At 43.7% G+C, this 11853-nt stretch overlaps 1 protein-coding gene across 1 annotated transcript in view; it reads left to right on the forward strand.

Moving 5' to 3' along the window:
* The window catches only part of slc24a6a (solute carrier family 24 member 6a), a gene marked incomplete at both ends in the record, with an annotated part of 15776 nt that extends 8651 nt beyond the window's left edge, over nucleotides 1–7125 (forward strand). The window contains 7 exons of the mRNA XM_083651796.1: nucleotides 1–86; nucleotides 1176–1410; nucleotides 2651–2817; nucleotides 3480–3598; nucleotides 5522–5630; nucleotides 6496–6561; nucleotides 7015–7125. The exon at nucleotides 1–86 is cut by the window's left edge and continues 84 nt beyond it. Of these exons, the coding sequence (XP_083507922.1) occupies nucleotides 1–86; nucleotides 1176–1410; nucleotides 2651–2817; nucleotides 3480–3598; nucleotides 5522–5630; nucleotides 6496–6561; nucleotides 7015–7125 (893 nt within the window). The remainder of the gene's footprint in view (nucleotides 87–1175; nucleotides 1411–2650; nucleotides 2818–3479; nucleotides 3599–5521; nucleotides 5631–6495; nucleotides 6562–7014) is intronic.
* Between the last annotated feature and the right edge of the window lie 4728 nt (nucleotides 7126–11853).

Below are 11853 nucleotides of genomic sequence, written 5' to 3' on the forward strand. Positions count from 1 at the left end.
CAGAGGCAAGCCTCCGCCTTCTCATCACCCCGCATTTCCCCCCCTTCACCCGCCTGCGCATGGCAGGACGCATGGTCATCAACGAGGTACAGTGCACGGCACGCACAGTCACACATCTGACACCAGGCTATTCTCACCACATAACAAGGTTTTGCTGCTAGCTTGGTGGGTATTTATATGTGCTCCGTGTTACATTTTTATCAATATAACATTGTCCAATTAACTGCGAAGTAGATTTGCCTCCAAATCCGACCCAGTGGCTCACAAAGTCAAATGCAGAGTAGAGGCCGGTACCGGTCCGGTAGAGGCTGTCAATCTTCTCTGCGATGGTCTCATTTGTTTACAGAAATGATACCTTGTCTCAAAATGAATGTGGTCATGATTTATTGATAGGTTGAGGCGATGTCTCATCATAGACGCTGGGTTAGCTGGCTCAGCCTGGCTGGGGGCGTCGCCAGGGTGGGGTAAATCCCCCGTTCTATCAATTCGGCAAAGTTAGAATTTAGCTGCTAGCCCAGCCCAGGCGGACACGATCGGGGATTTGACCACAGCAGTAAACGCACATCTGAACAGACGTCTTGTGTTCTGCTCTAGAATCCCCAAACCTGTATTTTAGAGCCGCAGCACCGTCCTTTGGTGAGTCAGCCCATTGAGATATACCCCACTCGCGCGCCAGCCGCATAACATTTTGTGGGCGTTTCCACACATGCCGACTGTCTCTATATTAAAAATTCTTTACGTACTGTAGGTTGGCAGGGCATGCAGACAGACAGCCAGTATTTCACAATAGTTTGTCCTCGAGGAGATGACAATAATCAGACACACACACACACACACACAGCCACACACACACACACACACACACACACACACACTGCTTGGCGTAATGCACAATATTATCCTGACACAAAAGCACACAGCAACCCAATCCTCCTCTCTGCTCCCTCACTCTGGACTCTGTTGCATGCCTTTGCCGATGCCAGTGCTGCCCCCTGCTGTCTGCCATGCCCCCTGTGCCCTGCACGGCTGCTCCACACGCCTCCAGCTGTCTCTGAACACATGTCTGGCTGTCAGATCACGCCCGCTGCCACTGCTCATATTGTTACGGGTCATGTCTTCTTCCTCTTTATGTCTTTCTCTCGCCTGCTTCTCTCCGACTGCCCCCCACCCCACAGAGGCAGAGGCTGATCCGGGCTCGGGGGTGCCCGGAGGAGGCGGGGGGTCCCGGGGAGGAGGGTGGGCCGTGGGGCAGGGAGAACGGGGCGGCGGCCGAGGGAGAGAGGCCGCCACAGGAGACAGAGAGGGAGGTGGGGAGAGGGGGAGCGCAGCCTAAAGAGGAGGAGGAAGAGGAGGAGGAGCAAGAGGAAGAGGACGTTGACAAGACCCCTTTCAAACCCTTTGTCTTTCCAGGTGAGAGGCCAATACGAGCACACACACCTCACTCTCACACACACACACACACACACACACACACACACACACACACACAGACACACACACACACACACACACACACACACACACACACACACACACACACACACACAAACACACACAGCTCTCTCTCTCTTTCTCTCTCTCACTCACACACACAGATGCAGATTGTAGTTTTGCTTGTACAAACATTTCTCACTTTTGGAGGCAGAAATAATCTCAGATAGTATAGACACTATGAACCTTTTTGGATTATTATCAGAAATAATCTCATTGGCTGAGTTAAACCTTGATGGGTGGAGCCAAAGAACCACCAGAATATGTTGATATGCAAATTATATGATGTCATTTCACAACTTCTTGCAACAACTGTTGAAGTAGACTGTGGGTATAAAGCCTGCCATTGGGTGCCGTCCATTTCAGACAGTGCCAATGGGGCCTCCCGTTCTGCCTGCAGTGTCGCTAGTAACAACAATAACCTCCGAGCTAGCAACCTACACTCTGAACATAGCACGTTTTGACCAATATTTGGATAGTGCGATAAGGCAGGCCCACATGGTTCTTTTGGGGGAGAGAATATAATATAGCTCCTAGTTCTCCTAGTGTTTTTTAGACATAAAAAAAACAAGTCCATTCAGACCGATTCAGACACATCCAGTAGATTGTATAATATTAAATAAATAAATAAAGTAGCAGTAGTAAATAGTAATATAGTATAGTAAAAGTGCCTCTTAGCTTTAACTATAGGATAAAAGTGGAGGGGCGGGGGGTAATTTCAAAAGTACACTTTGGCCTTTTGATTATTATGTTAATTTCAAGTTTAGTCACCCATCACACACTATTTGTTGTTAATACATGAGCTAAAACATGCCTAATGTGCATGTTATCCTGTGTATTCTGCACTGGAGCCTGTTACAGACATTTTGTTGAGATTTCCACAGCAGAGTATAGAGCAGTCAGCTTTCAGACGCTGCCGCAGCACCTGAAGGCAGCACACAGCTCTCAGACTGTATGCATGGCTGATACAGCATAGATTTAAACAGATTTTAATCTCGCTTTAGATATTTGGGGAATTTCGAGCAAAAATAATATATATTAATAATAAAAAATATATATATAAAATTAAAAAATGTCATTTTGATTTAGAAACTTAGATGAAACTTGAATTATTCCAGTGGGGAAATTGGCTAATTTGTGTGTGTGTGCGTGTCTTCAGAGTCATGGTGTGCTCGTGTGAAGTGGCTGGTCTCCTGGCCAGTGAGTGTGCTGCTCCACTGCAGCGTGCCTGATTGCACCTTGCCCCAGTGGGAGCGCTGGTACCTGCTCACCTTCCTCTCCTCCACACTCTGGATAGCTCTCTTCTCCTACCTCATGGTCTGGATGGTACGAAACACACACAAACAAACACACACACACACACACACACACACACACACACACACACACACACACACACACAGGTAGACAGACACACCCAGGGTTCCTACGCAGACTCACTTTGAGTCCACAGTTTTTGTTGAAGAATAATGTTCAGCTAGAGGGATGCTCTTATTGCTCAGTCACTGTCAGCATGCAGTATATACTGCAGTATCTGAGTATATCAAATACTGACCAAAATCACATCCAGTCAAGAACATAGGCATAGGGGCTACCTGGAAAAATCTGGGATTTAAAAATGGAAACAGTGTATATTTGTCGATGAAGAACAATCTTCATCTATGTTCTGCTGTTCTGTTGCTGTTCTGTTGTTATTTTGCTGTGTGCAAATAATTAAATAAAAATAAATCTATACTTTTTGTTGTTGACTGGGGTGCGGGTGGGGAAGGGTTGATGTTTGTATTTGTAATTGTCTATGCTTATGCCTTTGTCTTTATGCCAACAATTCAATAAATATATTGTTTAAAAAAAATATATAGTGATATGACCTAGCAGGGGCAAGATGTCCATTAGACAATATCTTCAAAACAAATGGTCTGGAGAAAGTATGTAATGTTTAAATGTAAAATGTGTATAGAACCCTGCTCTTCCCTCTGTGCCTCTGTCAGGTGACCATAATCAGCTTCACATTTGGAATCCCAGAGGTCATCATGGGCATCACCTTCCTAGCAGCCGGCACCAGCGTTCCGGACTGCATGGCCAGCCTCATCGTCGCCCGCCAAGGTGTGTGTGTGTGTGTGTGTGTGTGTGTGTGTGTGTGTGTGTGTGTGTGTGTGTGTGTGTGTGTGTGTGTGTGAGAGAGAGAGAGAGAGAGAGAGAGACAGAGAGATAAAGTGTGTATGTCTGTGTGTGTCGTGTCTGTGTGTGTGTGTGTGTGTGTGTGTGTGTGTGTGTGTGTGTGTGTGTGTGTGTGTGTGTGTGTGTGTGTGTGTGTGTGTGTGTGTGTGTGTGTGTGTGTGTGTGTGTTAAAGTAGAAAAAAGGGAAAATGTTTCCAAAATCATTCACCCCCCTTAATCTCTTGGGCTATATTGTCTTTCTGGCAAAAACATTTAATATGTATTATTCATTCATCCATCTTCTAGGCAGACATTTTTAATGTTTCTTTTCAAAATTTCAATATTTGACTTCTCTTGCCAGAAAGTATTCTCCCAAGTCCCTTCAATACATCTTAATGGGAATTTAGGTTGCAGGGTGTTTTTTGCTTCACAATGCTGGAGCAGTGTGGGAAAACTTTGCCCCTTACGGAAGATGTTGGTTTCTGAGGTCTCAACAACAAAAAACTATCATCCCCCCATCACTAGCTACATGTAGGCTATAAAAGAATAGAGGGTGCATTATAGGGATGGGAGGATATAAGTGGCCGTTCACACTATAGGCCGAAGCAACGCTCAACCTAAGCTCAACCTACGCTGAACCCGCAAGTGCTCCGTCACTTCCTGCTTCATTCTGAAGAAGGTTGTTTGTGACCGAAACGTCATGAATAAATCCACTGAGAGAAGTCTACTAGCAGTGTGCGGACTCTACTTCATTTATTGTAGGATATAAGGTGTTATCTTGTATCGCAATAAAAAAAAATGTACGATCATTTCCATTATCGGTATAATCATGAATATCCACACATGAGCGTGGATATCCTCACGAGTGACTATTGATTCCACATCTTTCAAGTCAATCGTCACCATGGCTGAAGGCTCAGCTTTACCATTTTATCTGATTATTTTAAAAGTTAAATGGGATGTGTGGAAAAAGTATGGGTTCAAAATTAAGGAACCACGGAGAGATGACAACGTGCCGCAGGAAGGTGTCTGCCCCGGGGACCAACACCTCAAATTTACCATTTACCATCTCTGTGACAACCATCCAGATCTGTTCTGTTTACTCTATCGTGATTACATGCGATTACATGATTACATGTGTGTTGGCGAGAGTCTGAGAATCTATCCTTGATTGTTTTTCCACTAAAAAATTATGTTCACAACATTTTTTGGATTATTGGGATAATATTGTGAATCGCAATTATTTTGGTCTGGATAATAGTGAAATGTTCATATTGCCCCCTGCCTAGTGAATTATCTTTCCCTTCTCAAATTTTACTGTGGAGGTCAATGAAGAAAACGGACAGCAAAAGGGACTGGATAGTGAACTCTCTACTCCAGTGGTGTACAGGGTGTCTGCAGCGGTACTGCAGGGGGTCCCCCACAATTTGTCAGTAGATTGGGATTTTTTTTTAAATGTGTTTTAGACGAAAATAATAATATTGAGTAAACTCGAAGCATTAATAGGGAATAATAAGACACTTTTGGCAAAAATGATTTACAAAGCGAATCTGATGAAGCAATATTGTTCGCTCCTTCTTGCTTTTTTATGTAATCTATTAATAAAAATAAGTGTCAATCCTGGTGTGCACCAGAGTATAAATGTTATTATAGGCCACGCTTAAAATGCAACACAAGTTTATTTTATTTTTAAGGGGGTCCCTGCTCTGTTTCTCTATCAACCGAGGGATCCTTGGGCTAAAAAAAAGGTTGAAGACCCCTGCTCTACTCTACTACGGTATAACATAACCTCTGAATGTCACTAGTGCCCTCTTTGCAGTATGTATTTTCACATGAATGTTGTTGTGTGTTTCTTCATGTGTGTTGCAGGCAGGGGGGACATGGCCGTGTCCAACTCCATCGGCAGTAATATCTTTGATGTGCTGCTGGGTCTGGGCTTCCCCTGGGCCCTGAGGACTCTCATCGTCAACTATGGATCAGTGGTAACACCGGCTACTAGCCTTTTATTATAATCCCATATATACTGTATATATCCCATACTGTACAGCAGTGGTTCTGTGGCTTTCTTCACACTGTTTTCCTTGAAGTGAGGGTAAAATGGGTGTGTTGAGGCATAGATATTATATTATTATAGATGATTCACCGCAGGCTCCACCAATTCTAACAAATGGTAGCAGCAAGTCTCCTAAATGGTCACGTGGTCACCTCTCCCCTGAAGTGTTGTGAGAGGACTGCCTGGTGACACGGGGTTAGTGCTGACCTAGCAAGCTAACTTGAAATAGAGATTGTGAGTTCCCAAACTCCACACAAACCACACATATAAATACAAAGCTGCCCCTTGTTATCCCAACAATTGAAACTAAGATATTCCATTAAAAAAAAATATTTTTCTAGCCACAGATTTAGCTACTACATCAACAAACTTCACATGTAGCTTTAGCTAATCGCTCCCTGCTAACATGAGTTCCTGTTGCCAATTCTCACGAGAGTGTGTTGCTGAGATAGAGACAGGTCTTGAACAAGATCAATTTTCTCCTGATCTGTCTGTCTGAAAAATGCCATTTTTGTCTCAGAATATTCAGACGATATGTGGCTTCAGAGAATGGGTCGAATATTTACTTTAATGAATATGGGGGCGAAGGGATCTGTCATAATCTGAGATCACGTTGACTTTTCCCATTGACTCCAATAGACTCAGACCTGCCGAAAACCTCCTAAGTGGCCGTGTCCGTGGAAAGCCATGGGCAAAACCTGCATGACAAAATGACAAGAACTGAGTTGAAGTTGAATCATCTTGCTTGAAATCCCATCGTCTTTGGTTGAGGTTTGGCTACCTGTGTGTTGTAGGTGTACATCAACAGCAAGGGTCTGGTGTACTCGGTGATCCTGCTGCTGGCCTCGGTCACACTCACTGTGAGTAGACCACCGCTGTCCGCCTTGACTGTACTCACTGCAGTATACAGTAGATTTGACTGTACTCACTGCAGTGTATAGTAGATTTGACTGTCACATTCTCGTACTGTCCATTTCAGACATTGCGGGAGTGCTATAGACCCTTTTCACAGCAACCGTTCTGAGGTGGTAAAGCAGGAAGTAAAGCAGGTGTAACCAATACCATTAATTATTGTTCCATTCCATTTAGGTGCAGTGCCAGGGCTCTTGTTAATGTTATTGGTTAATCCTGCTTTACCACCTCAAAACGGTTGCTGTGAAAAGGGCCTATGGCAGTCTATTGGTCGACCTTGCGTGTGGAAAAATTTTGAAAACGGGGTACCTACCCCGTGCGTTAAGAAGTGGCTCCAGCTGGGCGTGAGAACGGGTTGCCCTGACATGACACCATCTCTCACCCTCTCTGACGCTCTCCAGGTCCTGAGTGTCCACCTGAACCACTGGAGGCTGGACCGCAGGCTGGGTATCTGTCTCATACTGCTGTACGCCATCTTCCTCCTCTGCTCCATCGGCTTCGAAAGGCTGTAGATAGAAGACACACCCTGACACACACACTCACATACACTCACACAGTATGCACACTATACAGAGTGATACAAATGGGCACCAAACGGTCCGATTTGTTTTCCACATTAACTGCTGCCATTATGGGTGGCATGGTGGCTCAGTGGTAGAGCTGTCGCCTCACAGCTAGAAGGTCCTGGGTTCGATTCCCACCTGGGACGCTGTGAGCGTTGAAGGAGTGAGTGCCCGTCCGCATGTCCTCGAGTGCCCACCGCCCGGGTGGGGTCGTCAAAAGGGCCTTTCTGTGTGGAGTTTGCATGTTCTCCCCGTGCCCCCTGGGGGTTTCCTTCATATAGGAACCCCTCACCAAAACATGCAATATCCTGGTCGCTGAAGTGGTGCCTCCTCTGGTCGTTAGGGGCGCCTGTTCGGAGGGAGGGGAACTCGTTGGAATAGCGTGATCCTCCCACGCGCTATGTCCTGCCGGTGAAGCTTCCCCTGTCAGGTGAAAAGAAGCGGCTGGCTAACTGCCCATGTCTCGGAGGAAGCATGGAGCCAGTTTCGTCTCTCCCCAGATTGGCAGAGGGTGGAGCTGCAACCAGGATAAATAAATTAAAATTAGTACTAATGGGGGATCAAAATGGGATAAAAAATCTGGAAAAACTGCTGCCATTATCGATCGGTGGAGCGTGTACGGACAGGTGAGTTGCATTTCATCGCAGCATTACGACCACATCAGCTGCCTGAGATCTACACGCTTTACGTTTGATAAGACAAGCCACCAAACTTTTACAGCATTTTATAGCGAGCACCTCCGGCCCAGATTTTGTGATATCTGCCCCACCCTCACCTGACAATGCACTGCGTCCATGCTAGTGGACATTGATCAAGTATTGAATTTGCATTGTAGCTACACCTAACTTTCCTTGTACGTGCTGCTTTGATATGAAGAAAATTGTAGGCAGAGGTTTTCAAAGTGGGAGGCGGGCCAACCGTTTCAGCAGAGGCTCAGTGAATGGAAGTGAAAAAATATGCCATTAGTTATTACATTAGTTATCAAAAGGAGATTACATAGAATAGCCTAAATGTGCGTGATTTGGTTAAAGATAGTTCAGAGATACAGTAGTTTTGGGGAATTTGCTGTTTTTCCCACTTTCCCAGAGTCAGAATAAATGTCTTCAGACAGAGCTTCAGTCTATTATGTCAAACAGCAATATCAGGCTATCTTGTCTCAATTGTTGAGTGTCTATGGCACATGTGTCAAGCTCAAGGCCCGGGGGCCAAATCCGGCCCGGCATCTCATTTTATGTGGCCTGTGAAAGCTAGCAAAGAATACAATTTGTGCAATACAATTCTCATTCAATTAGTTCTAATAGTTGTAGGCTACTAGTTGTCTGTAAGCTACTAGTTGTCTATTTGCCATTATTTTTCCTATAATTCTGCTTTCAGAGCTACTTAATTACCAGCACTGATCGAATCGGAGGCAATTATGTAATATGATAAGAAGTAGGCTAGATGCATTTATATTCTGTTACATTTACAACCGGCCCTTTGAGGGCAACCATAAGGCTGATGTGGCCCGGGATGAAATTGAGTGGGACACCCCTGGTCTATGGGATCAAATAACAGAATCACAATCCCATAGGCATCCAGGAATTTAGCCAAACTACGGTAAGCAAATAAACTTGGGGGGGTGTCCCCAAGATTTGTCTGAGGGGAGGCTGACAGTCTCCGACTTTGAAAACCCCTGCTGTAAGGAAACACCCAAATGTATTACTTGTACAACTGCCACAAGTAACCTCAGTGAGCAGATGATCAACAATAGGTTTATTCAGTATAGTCGCTTCTCAGTCAGTGCACTTGTTTTTCCCATTGGTTTGAATGTAGTAGACTTGCCATCACACCTGTGTGTTTAGTCAATGTCATATCGATATAGCATGGCTGATCCACTTGCTCCAGGTGATTGCACTAAAGCCACTGTTGTCTTTGGCCCTGTAAATAATATACCCATTCCCCCCCCAGCACGAAGATGATGTTTTTTGTGCTGGCTCACAGTGAGACAAAGTCTGCTTTTTTCTTTTTCTTTTGGGATGGGGGGGGGGGGGGGGGGGGGGTTTGAGTGAAGTTTGAACATCTGAGTGTATGTTGTTGAGTGCAATAAAGTACCGTGTCCTGTGAGATCTTCCTCTTCTACTCTTCACATTTGACAGTCTGACGGTTTGATATAACTGCTTTTGTGAGGAAACTTTACAAGTTCAATTGTGATGTGTGTTTTTTTATTCTTCACAGTTAAAAGATTATATATTGGATTTTCTGTACTAAAATCAATAACAGTAAATGCATAGTATAATCTCAAAAATGCATGATTGTCAATTAGAGACATTTTCTTCTCACTTCCTGGAGATAAGCTGCACATTCATTTCAATGATGAGAGACTAGAAGGAAAGTACAATAAACTTTAATGATGTAACAACACTTCGATTCGGCGTATGACTCCATGGTATGATGACGCTCCTCCTGAGACGTGAGGAGGACGTCAGTGATTTATAGGATAGAGAATCCCCCCATAGGGAATTCTACAGGAGTCATGACATTGGTGGTGTTCAGGGGAGGAGGTGGGGCGAAGCAACTGCTATGGCGAGGAAGGAATCAGCAGCTGAGGGGTGACACACAACGTGAATTACCGTACACACTGTAAAATATGAGGGAACTGATATAGAACTTCAGTTAGGCGATTGGCCAGCAGGCCAGAGAGAGGGAAAGTGTGGGAGACATTGATTGGACAGGAATGAAGGGGCGTGCATATTTATGAATGAGTGATGTCACCTGAACAGGGCGGTGCTGCAGGTAGAGAGATTAATGAAAAGGAACAATGGATTAATGAATGGGATGGTTAATCAGACATTGCCCAGGGGAAGTAGTCTTCATCATTGAAAATAGTCTGGGACATTATTTCTTTAATTTAGGGTTTTTTGGTATTTGAATAAATCTCATTCAAAGATAGAAAAAGAGACCCAAGACTACTTTTTCATGATTAAAGTTAAATAGTAAGTAAAATAGTACTGCCTCAACACAACTCTGTGCAGTGGGTGGGACTTTGAAGTTCAAGTCATCAATTATGAGTCAATGTAGCCAATTCTCTTTTCAGGATCTGTCAGTTTGAGACGTCTATAAGTGGAACATCAAATTGATCTCTCATAAAGTTTAAAACAAATCTCTGTATGGTAGGAGCTGCCAAACCTAACCTCGCATTAACCTGGCGTGGGGCAACCAACGCGTCCAGCATCACGTGCAGATCTTGCGCAAATCCAGCTGGTTAAAGCTGAATTCAGAGTGGCTATGTCCTTATTTGCGGATGGTATCCAACAGCCTGTTTTCTTAAAAACCTGAGTTCTGCACTTTCATAAGTTTCAAGAGGCAGTTTGCTCCGCTCTGTGGCACCAGCATAAATAAGAGTTCCAACAGTCACAAATGCCTTGCCTACTACATTGCTTTTGGAACATTATTTGGTTGCAGTAACAGATTAATCCACTGGGTGGCGCTTCTTGTTACACTACCGGTAAATTAAAGTGTCCTAGACCTAATCAAATCTCTTATACACTAGCAATCTCGGGCGCTCGATTCCTGGGCTCACGGCCTCGCAAGCTGCCTGCAAGCTCGTCCGCTGTGCGTCAAATACTCGCCTGCTCTATGACATCACGGATGACATCATCACTGAACTTATCAACCAGGAAGGATGACATCACATCATTATGTAATTAGGGCAAATACCTAATTAAAAAATCGGCTCCATCAGGTCACCTGCACCAGGTGCTCTTCACACTTCCTGAAAGTTTCAGCCTGATTGTACGTAAAGCGGCACAGGTGTGGCCATCCACAATTCTGCTCTCACGCATGCACACACTCTTCTCATTCTTATTATATAAGATTTCACAGTACAGTATTTAGAATGACAGGTACAAAGCTAAATGGGACTTGTAAATCTTAGGCTGGGGGCAATGCATGTGATTAATAATCGTTTCAAACATTACCCTTTAAATGTATAATACTGAAAAAGTATTATTAATTATAGACATGTAACTCAAATACATGGACATTTTTATTTCAGTCGGGCTAAATCAGCTTCAATACCAAAGAAATGTAAAAAAAAAAAAAAAGTACAAGTACATAATTTTACAAATACTCATAATGGAGGTCTATGACATCAGAATAATCACCAAAGAAATAAAAAAAATGTCACAGTCATAACAAAATAGAAAAAGTCAATACAATACATATGATGCATTAGTAGCTGTACTTGAACTGTTAGCTATACCGTATACTTTACAAAATTCTACTAGAAAAAACTCCCAATACCAATGGAATATCAAGTAATATACTGTATACAAAATGTGTAAAAAAAAGAAAAAGAAAAAAAAAAGAATTGTGAAGGGTGTGTGCATTCATACAGGTGCAATTTGCATGCAAATCTTCCTCAGTGTGACAAATGGTAAAAGCAGCTACAGTTTGTAATCAATGTATGATGTGTCAGCTGACAACAGTTGAGGGTAGGCTAATCAGTGAGACAGCGATTAGTATGAAGGGGTTGTAAAGGATGTCACTGCCAAATTGTTCCTAAAAAGCCAGCATAAGACATCTTCTAGAAAAAGCTCCACCATCAATGTTTCATGATGGACCTAGATCAGGTTAAGATGGGCTATGTGTATCACAGAACCAATACTAAAATCTGATACCAACAGCAACATCTGACAT

Source organism: Poromitra crassiceps (assembly GCF_964638095.1).
Source record: "Poromitra crassiceps genome assembly, chromosome: 15".
Classification (NCBI taxonomy): domain Eukaryota; kingdom Metazoa; phylum Chordata; class Actinopteri; order Beryciformes; family Melamphaidae; genus Poromitra; species Poromitra crassiceps.